This window comes from Falco cherrug, chromosome 8, assembly GCF_023634085.1.
Source record: "Falco cherrug isolate bFalChe1 chromosome 8, bFalChe1.pri, whole genome shotgun sequence".
Classification (NCBI taxonomy): Eukaryota; Metazoa; Chordata; class Aves; order Falconiformes; family Falconidae; genus Falco; species Falco cherrug.
In genome coordinates this window covers 56775044-56797623 of record NC_073704.1, presented here as the reverse complement: position 1 = coordinate 56797623, position 22580 = coordinate 56775044, and the positions used below count along the sequence as shown (strand labels likewise).

Genomic DNA, 22580 nt, shown 5'->3' with positions numbered 1-22580 from the left:
CTGTAAGCTCCAAGGACAGCCCATGAGGGGGTGAGCATCAATAGCTCCTCCAGATTTAACTGTGGGTGGACAGGAATTTTTAGTACATTGCATTACCGAGCTGCTACCAGGACTGGGTTTACCCGACTCCAATGAAAATTCACCTAAATGCATATTGAAATACCAATATTGCCAAGTTTTCCCATGCGTCATTTCCCGCATGGCAGCAATGACATTGCTTCTGCACTCGGGGGGCAGTTGGCAGATACAACACACAGCAAAGACAAACTTTTAAAAAAATATGTGTGTTTTTTTCCTTTTATAACTTTTATGACTGAGTAGCCATTCTAGCACTTCCTCTTTTTTTCCATAAAGGAAGAGAGAATGTGAAGCAGATAATAAATATAATGGTAACTTTATTTAGGGTTTGATAAGTGGATTCTGGAAATTTCCATACAAACCAGTAGGGTTTCTGTTTCCGGAACAGGCTGATAAAGTTTTTAGTTAGAAGTCTAGCTTTTATTTGTTTAATTAGAATGTGAATAATGCTTCAGTAGCCTGGTCACATTTAGCTGCTGAGCAGGGAGAGCAGCTAGACATTAAATACTTTGCAAAATGTTCGGTGATGACAAAGGCAAGCATGCATGTGGTCCTTAGTGTATTATATAAATGTTTTCCTCTGCATGGGCCTCCTCTTCCAGGGCACTATGGTTCCCTGCACCTTCTGGCCTCCAAAATGCAACGAAGCTGTACAAAAGAGTAAAAACCATGCTGTTAAATGAAAACCAGACAACAGAAACACAGAAGAGCAGACAGCTAAACTCAACCAGCTCACTGGAAAAATGTAAAATATGCAAAAACACTTATTTAAACACAACTGATAATGAATCATTTTTCCACTTATGAGACAACACATAAACTTCATGTGCTCCTTAATGCAGTGAACTGACAGTTATAATTAGTTATAAGTGAAAACGAGAAGTAGCGGGATTTATTGATTTGTTTTTGCAGTGTTTCCTATTAATTCAAGATTTAAAAAGTCAAAGTACACAGCGGAGTGGTCAGCATACCGACAACATTTTCTTTCTGCAACCTAGTTTGCCCTATTAGCTAAAGCAAAAACAGGATACTTACCTTGCAAAGTCACCCGTCTTCTTTGTATTGTATAAATATTCTAGTGATCATCCAGAATGAAAATAAAGAATAAAAGAAAGGGAAAAAAAATTCTTTAAACCATCAGAAGTAGTGGGCTGAAAAAACCAAACTCAAGTGTAAGAAACTAAATAAGGGAACTTTAAGCAAATGTTTTCAGTATATAGGAAATACCCATTATTTCCATGAGGTGTAATTCATATAGCCTGGTCTGACCAAGAGCCTCTATGCAGAAAGTCTGGCACTTTAGAAATAGAATATTTAGAAAAATACTGGGTATAGTTATATGAAACCAGAACAACATGGCAACTGAGGAATGGGCAGGAGAGGTGGGCTTGTGTCAAGGGTCTCCTCACCAGACCCCAGGTCGAGTGGTTGCTAAGGAGTCCGAGACATAAAATGATGAGACCATAATTAGCACCTTGCCCTTCTGTGCCCCAGGGGCTAAGGGGGAGCTGAGCAAGCAACCGCGGCACAGGGCAGGGAGTGAAGCCATCCAGAGCCCTTAGCTCACTTCCCTGAAGCAGAAGACACATGGCACCTGCCACAGTTGTGGTTTGATTTACGGGGCCAATCCTTGAATAACCACCTCTGGAAAGTACTTACGTCTAGTGAGGAACAGAGCCAAAATAAGGATTGCTAGAAGTACCGCACACAAACCAACCCCAATGTATAGACCATTTTCTGAATACTGCTGTCTGGGTAGTGATACGGACATGTTCTGTCAAACACAAAACAGATGAGCATTAATGGCACTGACAGCAAAGAGCCCATACAGTACCCAAAGGCCATTTGTGCGGTCTGCAACCGTGCAGTAAAAGTACACTTGAAAGCAAGACCCTAATTTCAGATACAGGACTAGTTTCAAGCAGTATCACTGCAACAATTGTGCGAGCCATGCTGTTAAACACATTCCTTTTTGAGATTGTCAAAGAACCTGAAGTTATGACAAATCCTACTTGTTCAGGTTTAATACTATTTGGTGAATATTTTATTTTTTGTTATTAAAATATCTCCTGATTTTACACGCCCCCACCTTTTTTCAGCTTATTCATCAATTATTCAAGGCTTTATAGGGATAAGTAAATATGCTTTCTCTTTGCATCCATCTTTATTTGGGCTAAACTTCTTTATGAAGCCAGCTAACCTGGCTTCATTACCTCTCATTAGGATAACTAACCTCTCATTAAGAACTCAGGCCTGGAGAGATGCTGAAGCGCAGTATGGTCCCTGACTTACATTCTGCACATGAAGCGGTACGAATGCCCACAGCATATGCTGCCTTGTGGTCTGCCAAAGCAGACCTTCCCAAAGGCTAGCCTGGCTGCCTTGCCTTCCTGATAAAATCTGGGTGACGTTACCACCTGTCACCCTGTATATGTGCTGGAGGACTCGGCAGACAGACACAGAGCTGCCTGTCCAAACCCCGCTGCACCAGGAACACAGGGCATCCCTGTGCTGTCAAGTGGTCCAGTTTCCACTCTTCCCCAGATCCGGCCATACCTGCAGGTTTGCAGTTACATCCAAGCAGTCTGAGGTGCTTGAGCAGGGACCAAAGGCCTGAAAGGCAATATAGACATGGCTAAAGCTCTTCCTCCAGCAGTAGGAAGTACTTTATGCATGCAAAGCAGGTTTGGGGATTTTTCCTCTTTAATAATGAACACATAAGCATTCTTTCATAAGCACTAAATGCGCAGAGTATAAAAAAAAAATATTATGCAATCAAACTGAAGCAGTACAAATGAACTGTAGGGACGACCCAACAACCTCCCATGTCACTCCACTTTGTCTAGGTATGTTACAGCACGGAGATGCTTACAGTCTGAGGAGCCTCCGAAGCAGAAACCAACGGCCACGTTCTCGTGGTGGTGACGGATGATTCACTGCTGCTCCCACGAGCTAAGCAAAGGCAAGACAAACACATCACTTGCACAGAGAACCGTTCTGCCTCGACAGAGAGGAATTCCTACTGCCGACACGGGACCACCAAACTTAGGTATCTATCAGGAGTCTCGGCTCTGCACATCATAAAGAGGTTGGTGCCTTCAGAGGGCAGCACAAAACTCCAAATATTGGAGCCTCTGCTGTCCCTTTCAGAGCTTTTCATTCATTCCAAGAAGCACTTAGTTCATGCTGTTATCTCAACACAGGACCCAACCAAGGTAGGAATCTCTTTTTGGAGCCAAGAAAAAGAAGTGGATGCCTACAGCAAACTTAGGATATCTGATGAAAACTGATGAAGGTTGTTAGCTCTGGGCTTTGAAAGAGCAAGTGGTGCAGAGTTAGAGAAAGTGATACTTTTAAAGTCCCAGACAGCTGTACAATAAATAGACTGACCAAAGTGTGATATGTTTGCATAAGGACCTGCAGTATATTTTGAGGTAATTTCCCAGAGCAAAGCTGTTTGCAATATTTAAAACTCAGAGCTACAAACTTATGTCTTCCGTATCAGTCTCAGTTTCTCCACGTGTTGTCAGATGATATATAACACTCTTGAAAAAAAGATCTCCTGTTCACATTATGATAACCCAGCTGGTTCCTTTGATGTTTTAAATTGTTACCCTTATCCTAGAAACTTTATTTTGAAAAGGACAGCAGCAACTGCTTTGCTGTTCTCTTCTATTGGAGATTCTGGAATATCCCTACATCAGCGGCACACGATCACCTGCCTTTTCCAGTCTCTCTCTGTGTGAACATGCACATAATTCACTTGTGCTCTAAGAACAAAAGATTGTCCCAGCAGCAGCTAAGGAAGATGTCACAGGATTCAGAAAATCCACAAGTGCTAAGATTGGAAGCCATGCTATTTGCAAGTAGAACAGAAACAGTCTGAGAAAAAGTTTTCACTTCTTCTTCCAAAAAGGAAATGCAACTGTGGTAACATTTTAGAGTTGCTTAGCTGGAAACATCTGAGATGGAGGGAGAAATACAAATGGCATCCGTGACTTTTCTTTCAAAATCCAGAGAATAAGCTATTACTAAGCTGCGAGTTCTCTCTTATCTATTGGAAATTAAAGTTGTCTTTTTTGAAAAAGATGCAGCTGAGTCTGTATACCACAGAAGTCTATAAACTTGACTGGAGTGGAGAAACTGAGTGAAGAATAGTTGTTCACTGTCTCTTTTACTGCAACAAGGGGCCTCACATCATTAAACATGCATAGGCTACAGAGGACACGGGCAGCCTCCGAGACACACATTGTACCACGAAGAATACTTCGGTGCTGTATCACCAAATTACTGCACAGTATCTATGATCCTCCTTAATCATCTGCTGTCAGCTGCTACTGGCAACAGGATCCCGAATTAGATGCAATTCTGAGCTAGCCCAATAAAACAGTTCTATGTCATAGACCAACAAATAAATTTAGTCAATAGTGGGTAAACCCAACTCCTCAAAATTTGTGGTTTACTGTTCATGGGATGCGTTTCCAGAAGACAAGGTGAGATTTTACACCACAAAGAAAACAACATACCAAAACGACAGCCATAAGAAAAAAAATGCTTGCAGGACCAATAAAACATCTACTTAAGTGTAACACCTGAAAGCAAGCTTCCTCCTGCATATACTTGTCCCTTCTGTTGGACTCTCTATATAACATCAGGCAGAATCTAAATCTAAGTTTTGATCTCTGGTTCTATCGTAATGTTTAGTAAATTTTAGCCAAGATACTTATATCATCTGTCATTTTGTTCCCTTCCTAAGATCCCCATTTGCAATATAGATTACATATGTTATTGAGATGAATACTTGGATAAAAGTTACCTGAGGTCTGTTCAGAGGTGTAAGTGTGAGGACTTGCAGTAGAGATCCTAGCTGATGTTAAAAAATAAAACTAAACCAACACATTATAATTAACTTTAGCGTGCGCCTATGTAGTGAAAGCGTTTCTATAATCAAAATTTGCTAGCATCAGCTACTTGTTCCATATATTATGATGCTTTTTATAAAAAAAAAAGAGAAAAACAAACAAAACAAAAACATCAAAGGAAGAGTCAATAAATTGTCCATACTAATTGTGTGTCCCTGGGCTTTACTCTAGGATCAAGCAGGGAAAATGAAGCACTGTCTTTATGAAAAGGGCACAAGTAAAAAGCTTTGGATGAATTAAGTACCCAATGCTGCCCTTTCTGTTAAATTCTTCAAATAGTGTTTCTAAGCAAGCAGTGCTGTGCACCATGAAACAGAGCATCATGTCCTTTTTTTAATTGCAGTGACTGCACTGGGATTACCCCAATGCCAAAGGCAGTTTAAACAGCACTAACAGTAGATCTGCAAAATCCTAAAGATCAGTCCTATGAGCGATTATGGAAATAATTTTCACCACAAGCTTTGAAATCCAAACCCAACCACAGATTTACCACAATGGTATTCACACAACAGCACACCTCTGCACTCACCTTTCTCTATCACAACCTTGTGATTACTTGTCTGATCATTGAACCACCCCGAGATCTCCACGCGGCAGCAGTATATGCCACTGTCCGCTTCCTCGGCGTTCACGATTGTGAGGGACACGTCTCCTGCTGGCAGGTTCCCTTTCAACATATACCTGCTGCTGTGCTGCTCTGTAACCTTCCATCCATTCGTCCAGATAATGGTCTGATAACATTTTGAAATAGGGCAGCTGGCACGACCCCAGCACATTGATGTGACGTCTTGTCCCCTTTTAACACTGTAAAAGCACGGCACGGTGACATTCTGACCAACCTCTCCTTTCACAAGTGATTCCAGTACTGCGGGGCCTGTGGACAAAAAGACAAACGTAGCTGTTGAGCTCAGTGCACGCCAAATGGAAGCTTCTCACGTATCTTGCGTGACCCGATACCTCCCAGCCTGCAAACACCACCAGGCACTGCTGAATCAGGTTTTCCATAAATAGATGTGAATCCCAGCAGGAGTGACGCAGCGAGAGAGAATGATTGGGCCAGTGATTTGTTCAGAATGCGCCTCTAGAGAAAGAAGAAATACACTTTCTGCAGCCTCTGCAGGTAGGCAAAGAGGTGAAGAGAGAACAGAGTTTGGATCTGTACAACTCTATGGCTTCTCTTTAGCCACATCCAGTCTGTTAGCTCTATTATTTTTTTTCCTTATTTTGGATTTAATGCAAGCCACACATGGGGGAACAGTAAGACATTTCATTAAAACCATTGTGGGAAACACTTCCTCTCTTTCAGTGAAAGGACACTAAACAGTAGGTTTCATCAGAGCAGTCACTGCTTAATGCATTTCCTTTTCTCTTGCCTAATGACAGATTTTGCCCATTCCTATCAGACAAGATTTTTCAAAGCTTTCCTGAGAAAGGTATTTTCACTACCTTATTTTCTTCCCTCAGTCTTAATGCAGTTTCTAACTTGTTTAGCCCCCATTAAAGGTAATTTTTCATGTTTCTAGAAGGCTGTGTCCCACTATTCAAGTCAAAACAGTGAGACCTAGCTGCCAGTAGTCCATTCATCCCGGTGAGATAGTTTATTTGGCTCTATTCAGAGCACTCCAGCCAATATTCCCTTTAGGAGGGTTTTATTAAGAGCTGTGTTAAGTGCCAGCCAAAATAATTTCTGCTCTGGCAGTCCAGTCGTAGCCACCCCGTAACCACTTCCTTCTGACAGGTTACGCAGTGGTGCTCCTGAGGTGCATGCTGTCTGTTTATACTTCAAAACAACATCAACAAAAAAGCAACAACTATTTGCCATGTACTTACTACTACACATTTCTTATCAAATTCAGTAACATGGGATCACGTTTCTAAGTATTTTGATCTATCCATATTAATGTTTCAGGGATAGAATTCTCTGCAGCAAGTACAGGCAACAAATCATCTCTATTAAAAATCTAGCCTAGCCTATAATTAGGAAGGGAGCTCCCCAAGGCAGATCCACCAACATGCACCAGCGGATCTCATGCACTGTATGACTTGATTGCAATTGCCCTTTTTGCCCAGCTCAGCTCAGTCATTTTCCTTAACTTATGCTATTATACTTAAAAATAAATCTGCACGCAGAGATTTTGCCACAATAGCTTACTGGAAAACAATCACTGAAACTACTATATTTTATTTAATATAAAAAAGCAAGCTCAAAATGAATCTCATCATGAAAGGCTTTCTAAAGAACTACAAGAAACAGTATCTGTAGTTTCTTTTTTCTTTCTACCAAACATATTCTACCACCAAATTTTTAATGCCTATCTGTCTATTCTAGTACCACTCTGCAACCTGTTGCCTTTACACAGTATTTTCCTAGGACAACTGCTTTCTCAGAACAAAAAGGGGGAAATTATTATTAGTTTGTCCCAATAAAATTTCATATTGGTTACAAAACACCAAAGGCCACAGACGACCTTTTATCATTCCTCCCAAACATTCACAAACCCTGTTGAAGTAAAATAGCCTTGTTTTACAACTTTTCTAAAATGATGTAAAGTTCTCTATTCATCTCTGATGATCATTATTCAAAAAACCCAAACGATCGCTTACTAATAAGACTAGCAGACAGCTGAGGAAGGAGCATCTTTAAAACCATCATACCCTCAACATGATTTTGTTTTAAAAAGGAGATAAGGCCATCAGAAGACTATCGAGCCACTGTGATTGAAGTTCTATTCATAACACAAAACTGCAGTTTCTGTGCCACGCAGCCACTCTTCCTGTTGTAACACAAAGTATCTCTTTGCAGCCCTCAGAAACACTGATGCATGTTACCTCCATCCACCCCTACCCTATTGGCTTAGGCTCACTTAATTACCTGTAAACAGGATCAGAAGAATCCAGATCACGCAGAAATAAGACGACATCTTGACTGAAGATGAGGAACGCTCCTGCTCACCCTTCAGGCACTACATTCAAGAAAACTTATCTTCTTCATAAATTTCTGGTTTTACTTCTCATTACACCATCTTCAGACACAGCTGAGAACGCTCTTTAGTCTAACCCGGACTGCCTTTCCTGTGGTGAGACCCTAGCAGCACAGCCAGGCACTGAACTCTGGCTGACAGCGGTTTGATTAAAACGCTAAAATACTTCGCAGTACTTCACAAATCTACTTCTCATTTTTTCCAGATCTGCTGGATTACAGCATACGAAACTACCATCAGCACCACTGAGCTGACAACACTACCAGTAATCCACTGCCCCATACCGCATCCCACAACCGGTTTTCCCACAGTAAACAGAATTAGCATAAAAGCTTACATAGGATATGTAACAGACTATGGTAAATGAAAAGGACTTGGCAAAGTAAGATTCCTAGAACGAACTACTCAAACACTTAATTGTAAGTTTCTGGTTCTAATACTTCGAAGCAACTCAAGAGCATCTTTAGACAAATGCTGTTTTCTTTGTAGGCTGTAGTTTGGTAGTATTGGAAAGCTGTCCTACTGTTACACATCTGCAGCCTAGTAGAGTTGCAGTCTTTTTTCATCAAACTCTTAAAAATTCTGTACGCATCTGGGCTTTTGCAATATAAAGTAAAACATACGGAACACAGAGCTCACTTAAAAAGTAGTGTGGAAATCATGTCATCTCAGGCACAAGGCTCACTTTTACAAAATATTAGTGAAATACAGCTTTGAGAAATGGTGTTCCCTGGCCACTCTACCCATCCCTGGATTTCCTAACTCTTCCCGAGGACATCTGGTCTTTTTATATTGTTTGGACTACAACTGCAGCTGCGATCAAGTGTATTTCATCTACGGCCAACAAGTGTTCTTCGCTGAAGCAACTAATCTAGCTGAGACTGTTCAATTCAGGAAAAATTAAGTACTAAGGATTTGCTTTTTAATCAATAACTGAAACAGCAGAAATGCTTCCAAAAACATACATTAGGCTAGAATCAGAACCAACGGAACTGTCTCACACTGACTACCTTACGTGACAGCAATCACCAAAGTGACAGTTTCTTTAAACGAAAAGGAGAAAAAGCAAGGAGTTAAAGTAGCCAAGAGACAAACACTAGCAACATACTTACTTGTAGGAGAGAACAGAGAAAAAGGAATAAAGGGGGATCTTTTGCATGCAGTGGTTGGGAGCAGGACACTCAATAAATTGCTTCTCTTTGCTCCTGCTTCTGGGGAAACAGGAAACTGCAGACAGCTGCTACAGAAACAATTCTAATCCTAACAGCAGGATCCTGAAACTGCCCTGCAGAACTGGAAAAGGCAGGGCAGCCTGGCTCTGGCAGAAGGCAGGTGACCCCACACGCCACAGCCATGCCATGATGAACTCGACGGTTCCATGTGCAACAAACATCCACCTGCAGACCAGGACATGTCCCTTCTGCCAGTTACCTGCAACAACATGCAGTGTGCATGGGTCCACATGGGTTCCTCCTCTGCACGGGCCATGTCTGAGCTCTGGAATAAATTAGTAGGATAAGAAAATATGGAAACTGTTACCCCAGAGCTCTGCCTGAGCCCATTCTACTTGCTTCACCCAGGTTGTTTTGTTCATACAATAGTCTACAGTAGTTTGCATACTGTCCGTATCCCCAGGAAAGCTGTTCTGGTCACACAGCAAAAGAAGGTGAGATACAGGGCAACAGTTAACCCATTTGCTTTAGATGTCATCTCAAACACAGACCATATGGAATACACGTTGACATAATTCCCGTGTTTATGCATGCTTGCTTTCCAAGTTCCTACTTTGTTTCTGCAACAAACAAGCACCATTACTGTAGAAAGGTTGCCAACATCTTTTTCATGCAGCCTTAAAGTAGCTGCACATTTTTCCTTGACTCAGAGCATATAGTCAGATTGTACTTTGTGAAAATAAAGCCAAACCAAAACATTAAATATCAAAGTTTAAAGCATTGTTGGAATCATCTCTTCATTACACTATTTTAAAGCCGTATGATTAAATGGCTTTTTCTCCTTTTCCCCCTAGATGAACAGAACTGCTAACTTTCCCCTTTTGTCTACTGGTGATACACTTGGCTACTCTGTATCGAGAGACTTCTGAAAAGTTTCATTTCAAGAAAATATACTTCCGTTGTCCCTGTGACTGTTCAGATAGTGTAACAGAAGGGCTGAGCTTTTGTCTTCTACTTTTTTAATTAAGAAAACATTAAACAAAACACTGCCTAACACCCGATGTTAATTTTATCTCACAAGTTTCATAAGGCATATACAACCAAACACATAGTGTATACATTAACATTTCAGGCATAGAATACTTCAAATGTTATCACATCCAAAAATAAAATCAGGATTTGCTGAGGTAAGGAAAGACCTCATCATCAGGAGCATGTTAATTAACACACAAGTCAACATTACAGTCAAATTTGCTATCAGTGAGTCACATCATCCTACAATACCTGAAATGCCCATTTCCCTGGACTAACAGGCCTGTATCATGCACTGCCTTCACTGCAGCTACAGTCCACTGTTTTCCCAAAGTTCTAACAGAAAAAGGGAAAACGATCTTTGCTTTCACGTGACAACAGATGGAAACACCAGTATTTTCGGCTGAAAAAAGCCCAGGAAGCCCCTCACAACTTTCTAAAGATTTGCCTTAAACATAGAAAAAAGTAATTAGTGCATGACCTCTTTTATCTGGGAGACACTAAACATTTCTTGGTATCTTCCACATGAAAGAACATTTGCAAAGTAGGTACTAAATTAATCCTGCTCACTTGCAACTGTTTCAGTTACTGACAAGCTATACAATTTAGGTCTAGTCCAGGGAGAAGGACAGAAACAGTAGTTGAATAAAGGACAAGTGTTAACTTTGTAAATTTATAAATGTATAAAAAGCCAAAAAAATTTCTACTTCTTGTTACTTACGTCATGTGCACTTAAAATAGCAGATGATGTTCTCCAATGAGTCATAAACCTGTTTCAGTTCATTGCACCCTTATCTGCACTGAGCTCGATCCCCAGCACCCAACAGCTAAGTACTTTTGCCTGCCCATTTAAGTAACATTTCTGAAAACAACAGAATTACCAAATGAGACATAGCTTGTTAAAATAGACAGTTAAAACCAGAGTTTGTACCAGTCCCCTCACCCATAAATTTACCTGGTTTTCAGTTGCTGTATATACTTTGGAAAAAATGTGTACTATGGGGCCTCCAGGGCTACATGGCAAAAAGATGGAAGTAGGATTCCCCTGACAGGAAGGGTAGGGTAAAGAAGCGACTTCTTCACTATCAGATCACTCTCTTTCTCTTGCTATGAGGGACAGATTCAACTTAAATGTTCTTTAAATGTGGTTAATACAGCTTCTACGTGATGGAATACAAACAGTTTCTTTCAAACTTAGTTCTCTATTAGTATAAATACTAATTATCCAATCAGACTCTCCCTCCTGAGAAAACACACTCAGCTGGGCACAGAGCCCACCTAAAATGCAAATACAAAGCATGTGCACTGCAAAATGATTAATTTCATGCATGTATATTAATTATGCTGGAAATATGTTAGTCTAAGCATATATGTGGGGGGGGGGAAATGTAGGCATTTTTGTAAACTCAAGACTGGTTACAAGTTACATCTGAGGAAGTTAAAATCCAATTAATTTTAATTCATTTAGTTGTTGGGACTCCTGACTGTGTCTTTATAATGCAAATTACACCACATTACATCTGTAAAAAAAGGAATTCTTAGGTTTTCTTCAGTACAGTTATATTACTACAAAAATAGAAAGGAATGGATTTTGCAGACTTCACACTGATTTTATTTTTAATGTTGAATTACACATTCCTGAAAGGACCCACTGAAATTGTGAACAACTAGCACTTGTTTGAAACGAACTGTCAAGTGCAATTCTTGTCAGATCCCTCGCTTGCTTCCACACTATAAAGCAATTAAAAAAACCAAAACAGCACACCCAAAAAACTAGAAAGTGACAAATTAAATACAATAGAAGAAGCTAACTTTGAATGTATCATGTGAAGTGGTAGCCACAGATTAACAAAAAGTGTATTTTTGTTTCTACCAATAAACACAAAGCTCACAGAATATTAAAAATTTTCACCCGTCTAGTCACTCACAAACTCAACAGGTGTACAATAAATGCCTTTTCTGCTTGTACAACAAAATACAGTGTATACCCTTAGAATCTGTTCTGCCTTTCACTATGGCAAGCTAGCAAAAACAAATGTTTTCTTCATGTCATTTCATCAATAATGCTACACATCGCTGCATCTTTGTCTAAAACCTGATCTCTCTTGCCACCAGAACGATCTCTCTGCTTTTCACTCTGTCCCATACAGCTGCTGCCAACATCAGTATCCATTGGTTCCGTTTTCACTCTCAGTCCTCCCTCTGAATGAGGCAGATCATCAGGCAAGGAAGCCAGGCAGTTCTGAATCATCTCTACAACTCGCTCTAAGTGCTTCTGAAATCGCTCTGCCGTTTCCAAGCGCTGACGCTTCTGCACCTCCATCATGACTCTCAGTGTCTCCCTAGCTTGGTGAGGGCGATACTCGTTTATAAGATGATGGACATGAACAAAAAGCAGTTTCAAGTCTTCCAGTTTCTCCTCTCGCTTTATACTCCCTGGACTCCTTATCAAGATATCCAAGAGGTCCAAAAAGTTGACCAGGATAGACATATTAAGTTTTCTTAATTCCTTCTTGTGATCAAACTGCATAGGATGCAACCGTTCAATACCCTGGCTCTCTAAGGGTCGAATAATCAGATCATCACATTGAAACTGATTACCAAACATCATATAACTGTCTTTCACAGGGGGAGGTGGCTTTGGAGCCAGGCCTTTACGGATATTTTCATCAGTATATTCTTTTATATATTGCATTGGAGGCGGAGGAAGGGCGCTCACTTGCTGAGGTTCACCCATTTTTCCCAGACGAAAATACCTAGGGAATGTCCCAAGAAATAGATGTTAAACACTTTGCATGACAGCCTTACCATATAAATAGAAATAAAGGCACTATAAGAGAGCTGGCTGCAAGAAAATGAGCCAGAAACCATCTTAATGTGTAGAATAGAGGAAACTCCCGAATAAAACCACGTTAGCTTTTCACTACGGTATACTTTTAGCAGGATTAACTTCACCGGAGGCACATAAAGCGTTCATTTCCCGAACTGTGACCAGCCTGAAAACAGGGCAGCCACAGGAGTTCCGTCCCCCAGCGGAGGCCTGGCCCACTCACACCACGCCCCGCGACGGAGGAAACCGCACGGCCCGGCGGCGGGCAAGCACGGCCCGCAGCGGGGGATGCGGCCTGGCGCCCTGGGCCCACCGCCGCCGCCCTGCCCTGCTCCGGGAAGGCCCAAACCCCGCCGCGGGTTTCGCCAGGCCACTGCTGAAGAGACAGGAGCCGGGGGCGCGCTACGGCAAGACCCCATCGGCGACTGACCACGTACCCAGCGGAGAAAACGACTCCACTCGGCACCCGCAAGCAGCCACCCGCCCTCACCTGCCCGCCGAGCTCCCCTCAGCCCGATCGCCGGCGCCTCACTTCCGGCCGGCAGCCGCGTCCCTTCCCCTCCATTGGCTCTCCGACCTCGGCCGGCACACTCTGATTGGTCCTTCCGGACACCGGTCAGAAGTTTGCTCCACTCAGCGCAGGGACTCCCGCGGGGGGCGGTGCCAAGCACGGCGGGGCGGGCGGTCCCTGAGCGAGGAGGGGTGGGGGGGGCGTCATGGCGGCGGCAGCGCCTGAGCTCTGAGGGGGCCGCTTGGTGCCCGGGCGGGGGGGGGGCACATTCCAGCTGATGCTGTGGCCCCCCCAGGGGCGCGGGGCTCCCTCACCAGCAGCCGCTCCTGAGGCGGCAGGTCCAGAGGCCTGCGGGGGCGGCAGCGACCGGCCTGGCCTTTTGTGTTGCTTTCCTTCCATTTTGTTTTAGAAGGAGTGGAAGAATAAATTATGGATTTTTCACCATGTGGAGCACGGGTTGCTGGGCTTGCTGGCATCACCTCTGTAGGAATTTCTCCCTGAAATGGCCAGCAGGAAAGGATTGTTTGACACTTCGCCGTTTGTGGCCCGTTTTCTCTCTTCCTCAGCAGATGGCAGCAATGGCCTTTGTCTGACGGGGACCCGTTGTGCACAGGCAGTATCATTCATTCGCTTTTCAGGATTGATTATTTCACCAATAAAAAGTTTTGATTGAATGGAAATTACTTTGTATCCTGTTAATTATTTTTAAAACCATGCAAAGAAGATCCAGAATAGATAGGTTTATTTGACTAGAAAACCTGAAAAAAAAATTAAAGCTCCTGTTTTACTGTATATCTGAATATTTAAGTATTCCAAACCAAACAGCACTCTACAATTGACAAGGAGCGCAGCCCTGACTGCAAAATAGGCTGATCTGGTTTCATTTGTAAGCGAAGTATATTTTAAGGAGGAAGTGACCCCTTTGGAGATGTTTGTTCTCAGGTGATGTAGCAAGTGTTTGTCACATAGGAAGGAACCTCAGTGCACTTGCTGAAGAAGTCTCTCCCCTTACGGAGTTTGATGCCCTTGTTCTCTGGCAGTGATCACTTAATCCGAGTTAAAGGTTTTCCCTTTTCTCTGTATTCACACAGGTTGATGTCATCAGTGTGCTTATAGTTTAGTATTTATCCACATACGTGTATATACACATATGGCCCATGTTACGTTTTGAAATCTAGGCCCAAAGACTTTTTTAAAGTACCTAGGTCTCGATTTATGCATGTTGTTCAAAGGAGAGTATTCTTGCCATTTGGTAGTGACTTACAGCTTTAGGGAAAACTGACAGTAAATTGATTTGGGCTCAATCTATATTTCTCAATAGTTTCTAGACTGCCAGATCTGATGCCATCTAATATCGGAAGTGATGTCTTCGCTTTTTCTGCCCTTGATGCCATTACTTCTACTTAAAAAGTGAGACAAAAGTTCTTACGTTAAGGATTTTGTGGTGCCCCAAGATGTGAATTAATCTAGTGTTCTTTTCAGAAACATATCCATACGCACTAAAATGTCACGTGTGTGAATAGATTGCTCAGACCCAGGAGGCTGGGTACAGAAAGCTCTTATTCTTTGTGCATAAATATCCCAATGAGCAGCCACAGTGGGCAACACAATGCAGAAACATAACAGAATAAGGTGGTTTGCCCATGTTTCCAGTTTTCAGCATTTCAGCACTGGACCTGGGCTAACCATCCCTTTGAAATGCAGGAGTTGGGCTAGTACACAATCTGTTAGTAGAAGCCACCTATAAGAAAACTCAAAACCACAAAAAGTCATTGGATTCCAAAACAACTATTACACACTTTAATTTTTCTGACAATCAAGATTTTAAAAACGAAAGAGGTTAAAGGATGGTGATGTTTAAAAAGCTGCCATCTGTCACCACTTTCCTACCATGGCTATGGAACTTAGGTTCTCTACAGGGTGAAGGAGTGCTCTGGGCACTGAACTGGGACCCTGATAGTCTCCCATGCCACAGGCTTGCTGTTTGGCATGAACCAGTCATTCAAACTTTCCATATCAATCCACAACAGCAAGAAGATCTAAGAGACCTTTAATCTACACCCATAAAATCAAAATACTTTACCACATTGTTTGTTTCATCAGTTGGTGATCTTGTCAGTTGAGAATCTAAACAGTTTGAACAGAAAATATGTACTATCAGCCAGCGGCATCTGAGATGGCTTATCTTTTCTTTTTTTTTTAATGTAGTGTTTGTTTCTAAGTACTACTTCAATGCATACAAATAGTCATTTTGAAGATGGGAAAATACTCCAGGATGGAGATGGAGATCTTATCAAGGCACATAAACATGGAACTGAGAGCATGCTTTTCAAATAGAGGCAAGGGTGCAGTTCCATGCTGCAACTAAAAAGTTTTCTGCTCTGAAAAGGGAGGTCTCATTCCTTCACCCTCCTCTCCTACTCTTTCCTTCTGATCCTGCTCTCCTTTCTTCCTTCGCTGCTCCTCCAGCCCCCCACTTCTGGCTGTGCAGTCCTTTCTTCTCACTGCTTTGTACCATCACGGTCAGGCATCGGATTGGAAAGTAAATTGATGCAACTCCAAACCCAACAGAAAACATTACTGTAATTTTTCTGGATTAAATTGTTGGCTCTTCTAGTAAATCAAGTGAATTCACTGTGCTATCAGTGAACATCAGGGCGAGCTTTTAAAAGAGGAGAGTGCATAGGCAGAAGGAAGGGAGGAGGTCTGGGAGATGGTGAGGGCAGCGGTTCTCCATGTTTCTGTGGTAGCAAGCTCTCAGCTTGTCTCGAATTGTCTTCTTACATCATACCCTGAAAGGCAGGCAAGGAGTAAAAGGCTCTGCCTCCAGAGGTGCATGAGAGAAGCCATATAGTAGAAGGTATTTTGGTTTTATTGGACTCTCCAGACTTCAGTTTCACATTCTTTTAACAGGAACAGATTGATTCTCTAGTGCCTCGCACTCAGCGAACTGTGCAAGGATGTAAAATGCTGTGACTTCAACCAGTAAAAGGCTGTGGCAAGCCAATCACTTGGTTTTCATGTGATCTCTGTGATTTTCTTGAGTCATTTTCCCAGTCTGTATGTAGTGGCCAAGACAGAGGGGATATAACGTCAAACTAAAGCAGAAAAAAAGAGTTTCAGTCTAGTTCTTAGTAGCATGGCTGATTCTCAGAAGACCTACTGATGACCCTTTCCAGCCTACAGGGAGCTGCTAACATATGTCTTTACATTGGTTCCGAATGAGAAATTAAGAACAATGGTGTCATGCATAGCACTCTGCAATTTGCTTTCTGCTACATTTCAGCTCTTCTCTGAAATAAGGACACGATCCAGTACAAGCCTACCACTGTTAATACAGCCCCATTCCTACAGCCTCTCCAAATTGTGGGAATGAACCTGGACAGCCCTTCAGCAGATGGTGAATCAGTACAATGATATTCTTCGCCTCAAAGACACGTCATCTTAATTTACTGCTTTAGTTAAATTTGGCTTGGTTTTCTTCATAACTAATTTTAGGCAAATTGGCACGTTTCATTATCGGGCATTCCGGTTCTGTTAATTCAGCAGCAGTGTGTACAGTGTGTGCCATTGCAGTATGCTAAATTATTTTAGCACAATTTGAATCCAAGCATTATACAAGCACAGCAAATACAAACCCCATTTTCAAGCATGGTCATAGAACAGCACTGCTCTCTTCTGTGCTAAAACACATTTCTTCCATTTTTGATTGCTATTGCACTCTAAATAATGTGTGGTGTGGTTTTCCCATGTTGTCTGAAAAACAACCCCAAAATGAAATTCAGTTCCAGTCTCTTGTTGGGCTTAGGTTGAGTGTTACATCTTACAGCCTAGTTAAGCAATGAGCTCAGAATTTTCCTTTTTTGGTGATTGTTATAGGCTTTATTGCAGGATATAACAGGGAGGGGGGGAAAAGAAAAGGCGTCTGTTGGGGGTGAAGGGGACTTAAGCAAGCTTTATGTCTCCATCTGCTGTGGTTAATTCCCATCTCCCTGTCTCCTGCTGTGGCTTTGGGAATTAATGAATTTGCAGTGCAGTGCTGTGCTGCCTTTTCAGCTACAGCCTATTGGCACACTTAATAATGTAGGAAAGAAGTTTAATGTTCCTGTCATGTAAAAATTGGGGCACACCAATCTTCCATGCACGTGACAGTTTAACGGTTCCTTGCTATATACCCTATTACCAGATTCAAATCTCAGTACAGAGCCTGCATGGTTATTTAGCAATGAAACAGGTATCTCACTGCTGGGTAATAAATTGACACGGCTCAAAATCCAGGCACGTTTTGATAGAATCAGCCAGCACTCTTTCCTATGCTCAGAGACTTAATCTTCTTTCTGGAAGCAATCCCCCTACCTGATTTTTAAGTCAGACATTAATACTGGGACTTTACTTCATCACACACCTGTGTTGCCTGCCTATTCTAACTTGTAGATGCATATGCCTCAAAAAATGTTCTGCATGGCGTGAAGAAGTAGTCCCTATCCAGCCATCAGCAAGCTGGGTCGCTGCAAACATGTCATGTTGCCAGAATAAACTGCGGGATTTGCAGCACTGCAATTTGCCAGTAGTGTAAGTCACGCCTTTGTCTTCAGAAGGAAACGGTCACAGAAAGAAACCACAATAGGCAGGCAATAATAAAAGGAGCTGGAACAAATTCCCAGTTTGGGTATGACCTGATGAAACTAGGGTTTTCTATCTGCATTTTCGCCTAAGGGAGAACAACTGAGCAAAGGATTATTTGTACCTTCATCACGGAAGAGTGAGTCCTAACCCTGTGCAAGTTCACCAGTATAAAACATGTTCTCTATGTTACTGCCAGCATCAGTAAGCCTGGGAGTGATTCACTTCAGGCATTCAAATCATGGATAATTCACTACACCCGCCGAGCAGATGCTCAGAACAAGGCATCTACTTTCCCAGGGCTCCCGAACAGTTCACAGGGACAATCTTGCTCTGGTTCTCCAAGAGCAACTCCCTTGGTCACTGGGAGCAGTGTGAGCGGACTCAAAGGTGCAACTGTAAGACCTAGAGGAAAGCTGGATGCATCTGGCTCATAAAGACCAGGCTAATTCTTCCCTTTTTCTGCAGCTTTCTGTCTTGTTCTTTGGGTCTACTGGAGACATGTTTATTGGGGTGATAATGAACTGCCAAAGAAGCAAGACAGCTGAGTAAGCTAAATAGAGTTTCTCACACTCTAAAATAGCTAAGTAGCAAAATGGGTTGAATTCTGGAAGCTTGGAAGTTGAATGATAATCATCATATTGAACAGCTGGTGAAAAGGAAGAGCTGGCACCCAGGCAGTAAAACTGGCCCAAATATTACACATGATAGAAGTATACAGATCATTTGGTGAGAGTGCAGATATAGCAGCAGCCTTCCAGTCTGTTTTTTTACAAAACAAAAAACTATCTATATTTAACTTTATAAATTTCTCTGCCGCCTTCAGGACATAAGCATTGGTATCAGAGCAGGATGTGCGGGTGGGGAGATTTCCAGTTTGCAATAATAAAGGTGTGAACTGCATAATCTGGTAAATCCCCTAAGAAAAAATCCAATCCCAAAAATAACATTTTTCAGAGCAGAAACAGACCAGTTGGCAGGACGTGGCAAGGGAAGAACAAAGGTGATTAAAACTAAAAAAAGGAACCCAATGAAGCCAGCGTTGGTAAGAATAACTTTATCTGTAACCTAAACTTGCCCAGCACAGAGGAGTATTTAGTGCACACAGCACCTCAAACTTAAATCTGAAACATTTACAATATTTCAGATTTTCCTGCATAGGGATAGAGAAGTGTCAGAAGATACATGGTAGCAAGCTTTATAAAAGCACTTAAGCTGAGAAGATGTAGGATACCTAAAAAATTCATCAGACTTTTTCTCCTCATCTTAAGGGATAGACCTGCAGTGGTTTTAAGATACTTAAGACAGTTATATTTAATTTCTTTCTGTTAAGGATACAGAAGTTCTGTACCATACAATGCAGAGCGGTGCCAAAAGCCTTGAACAAAAGGAGTGTGCTCATCCATGCTGCCCATCATACAAGGTCAGGTTCCAGAAATGAGATACCTGTGTTAGTGGGAGACTCCAGCTCACCTGAGGAGCCCTTTCAGGAAGGCAGTGTAGGTTGTGTGTAGAGCTCTACAGGCTTGTACGCACATCTGCCAGCTCTGCAGCTAACTTGCTTCTAGACAAGTGGTATATTTCTACCTGAATATATAGGTACGTGTGTGTGTGTATATAGAGATATATATATATATTTCCTGCCCTACTGTGGAAGGGTCCTGAAGCCCTTAAATGCCTGAGGCTTTGTTTAAAAGGGTTATAACCTGTTAGTCACCCAGCTGGATGATAACATACGATTTACATCTACAGTTCATGTCATGAAAGCAACAAAGATTTTTTTTTAAAAAAATGATTATGAGAAATCACGATCTTCAAAATTAAAATTCAAATACACATAAGCAGGTTACTCTCTCATAAATGTTTCATTAAATATAAATACAATTCTTAGACCATATGTTTTTGTATATAGCTGGCTATATATTCATTAGACTTACAGAGCATTCATATTCTGGTTTTGGCTTGCTACACTCACATGTTTGCTAAACATGGGGTTTGGGATTAATGTGAAAAAGGAAGATGAAGGGTAGATCTGTGGCAAGAGTGGATACAAAAATATGCCAGTCCCTACCTTCCTCCCCAGTCTGACAGTGAAGAGTTACCTGTTGATAAAGATACTGCAAAACAGAAATAGTAGCTCTCACTGAAATCAGCTCCTGTGCTATATCAATGGCACCCAAATCTGGCTGTGTTGATTTGTTTCCTTCCTTACAGTCATTCGTATTCTTTTCCCTGTCTAATATGGCAGCTGGCCCATCAGCAGTTTGAACTCACCATGGAAAACTCAGAATGGCTGACCTCACCTGCTAAGTCCTGCTAGTTCTGACATAACTACCAGATTCTCTACCATTCCAGGCCAAAATCTGTGATTATTTTCTTACAACTATGTGTGTCTTTCTACATATGTTGTATCAACACTGTGCCTTCTCTTCCGCAGCAGCTCAGCTTGTCCAGTTCTCCCACATGCCGAGCCAAATCCCGTTTGTTCCTTCTTCCTCTCTCTCCTTGACCCTCAGAGCATCTTCCCGTCAGACCTCCTACAACACGTGGCATCATACCATGTTTACAGCAAACAAAGTGCAGTTACCAAGCCTCCTATCTGAATATTTGATCAAATCACTCCCCTCTTCACGTCCCTCAGCTAACTCATCTATTATCTCATGAAGAAATCAAGCTGCCAGTCACTACATTCGAAGAATCTCTTAGCTTTCGCCCCACTACCTACCCTTGCTGAATCTCTTCTCCCCCCACATCCTCCCATCCCCAGCAGCATTGCTCCCCTCAGAGGTCTTTGTGTCGGCATCTCATCTCTTCGGTGTCCTCATAGCTTTTCTGTAAGGCTATGAAGTCACACCCTTCCATTTCTATTTATATTCAGTTTTCTGAGAAGACAGAATGCACGTCTCTGCCAGCACACTGCAACCCCCCCTTGGCCCAAGCTACAGATATTTTTCAGAAAGTCCTTAACTCACTACAAATAGTGCAAAGAAGAGACTAGAAAGAATAACATAGTCCTAAATAAGTGTTCATAGCTAAAAATGCAATGACAGTACAAACTGTGGTTATAAATTCATCTGTACTGACACAAATCAAGTGAAATGCTATTAAGATCAACAGGGGATTCACTGTTCTGGCAGGGTGAAGTCTATACAATTTGTCAGGACACCCTACTGTCCATGTTTTGGTTTATTAATTGCAAGAAAGGATCTTTGAGCACAATTTAAATCAGCAAATTCTCAAGAGGGAGGAAAGCTACGTGCATGCTAAAGTGGTCCTATATTTTAGAGGTGCAAGCACCTAAACAAGGTCTGGAATTATCCAAATAGCTGCTGTTTACACAAGACACAATTTCAGAAAACTCACAGCAGACTCATCGTTTTTTATATAAGTGCACTGCATGAAGCAAACGGTTTTCTAGAAGAATCAGAAAATTTGGCCTGAGTATTGATTGTGGTCTACAAATAGATATGGAATCCCCCGTGGCAGCAGTGGCAATTTTTCAGGAGATCACAGACTTGTGTCATCCTTCTTGTTCAACCACAAAAGTTCCTTCGAACTCACTCTGCCAAGAAATGAAACGTAGCTTTGCTAGACTTGCAGGTGACAAATGTTTCAGTATATACTGCACCTCGTCTTTGGCAAGACCACCAGAGAGAAAGAGAGATGTAAGGATCAGCTGCACAACAGCTTCTGTTTGTCCTTGTTTCTGTTCCATGATGCTGCATTGGGTTTAGCAAATTCTCTTACAGATTTGTATGTCAAGTGCTATCTTTAAATTGTATTTTTATGGCAAATGCAGGTTCTCTGTTAGCGTTGAACAAAATCAGAAAGGAACGTTTAATGATCCCCCAAACATGCTGCCTAAACAATGTAACATAAAACAGCTAGAAAGGGATATGCCACTTCTTTTTTGGGGAGGGATAACCACCACATTCTATTGAGAAATATAGTACCCAAGTCCATCTATGAACTTCCCTACAAACTTTATGAAAATCTAAGCTTTCATTTAAAGTTTGCAATACTGGTATTTGTTCAGATTTATTTTTTTCCTCATGAACTGAATTGAAAATAATAAAGTATCTTCTTTGGAGCTTTCAAACAACTCTAAAAATACATCAGCAATAGAGAGTTGCCTCCTTATATCTTAATGCTACGTTAAACTAAAGCCAAAAGTCAGCACTGATAAATGATTTACACTGGAACAATTTTCAGAAATACCAAATTAATGAAAATACTTACCTTGCAGATGCCCCATATTCCGCCAGACTCCATCTCTCCAATCCTCAATAGCATCAGCAACACAATTATACATCACTAATAAAAAAACCCCACACAATAAAAACAAAAGAGCAGAGAAAAATGAATTGCATTTCTTTTAAAATACAACAGTGCTGTCATACTGACTGCATTAGGTATTTTTTTATAATTCTA

The 22580-nt window shown here is 41.7% G+C and overlaps 2 protein-coding genes across 5 annotated transcripts; both read right to left on the bottom strand.

Annotated features, from left to right (window-relative positions):
• Positions 1–377: 377 nt before the first annotated feature.
• Positions 378–8246, bottom strand: LOC102052825 (hepatitis A virus cellular receptor 1 homolog). 3 transcript variants are annotated; one of them, XM_027802093.2, is made up of 8 exons: positions 7873–8239; positions 5530–5874; positions 4895–4945; positions 2951–3030; positions 2635–2691; positions 1738–1852; positions 1114–1153; positions 378–726 (listed from the first exon to the last, which is right to left on the bottom strand). In XM_027802093.2, the coding sequence occupies exons 1-8, from the start codon at positions 7919–7921 to the stop codon at positions 633–635; spliced, it is 831 nt and encodes a 276-aa protein (XP_027657894.2). In that variant the 5' UTR covers positions 7922–8239; the 3' UTR covers positions 378–632. The 3 variants fall into 3 exon arrangements, with proteins under 3 accessions (XP_027657894.2, XP_055574216.1, XP_014133675.2); XM_055718241.1 differs by lacking the exon at positions 7873–8239 and adding an exon at positions 5958–6145; XM_014278200.3 differs by lacking the exon at positions 4895–4945 and having other exon boundaries at positions 7873–8246.
• A 3528-nt stretch (positions 8247–11774) lies between these two features.
• Positions 11775–13631, bottom strand: MED7 (mediator complex subunit 7). 2 transcript variants are annotated; one of them, XM_055718242.1, is made up of 2 exons: positions 13506–13631; positions 11775–12941 (listed from the first exon to the last, which is right to left on the bottom strand). In XM_055718242.1, the coding sequence occupies exon 2, from the start codon at positions 12920–12922 to the stop codon at positions 12230–12232; it is 693 nt and encodes a 230-aa protein (XP_055574217.1). In that variant the 5' UTR covers positions 12923–12941; positions 13506–13631; the 3' UTR covers positions 11775–12229. The 2 variants fall into 2 exon arrangements, with proteins under 2 accessions (XP_055574217.1, XP_005437062.1); XM_005437005.4 differs by having other exon boundaries at positions 13453–13582.
• Positions 13632–22580: the final 8949 nt, after the last annotated feature.

Coding starts and splice junctions, on each gene's coding strand:
- MED7 (XM_055718242.1), bottom strand. CDS start 12,922: ATGGGTGAACCTCAGCAAGTGAGCGCCCTTCCTCCGCCTCCAATGCAA.
- LOC102052825 (XM_027802093.2), bottom strand. CDS start 7,921: ATGTCGTCTTATTTCTGCGTGATCTGGATTCTTCTGATCCTGTTTACA. Junction 4,946..5,529: donor CAAGGTTGTGATAGAGAAAG/GTGAGTGCAGAG, acceptor TTTTAACATCAG/CTAGGATCTCTACTGCAAGT. Junction 727..1,113: donor AAGACGGGTGACTTTGCAAG/GTAAGTATCCTG, acceptor TCTTTTGTACAG/CTTCGTTGCATTTTGGAGGC.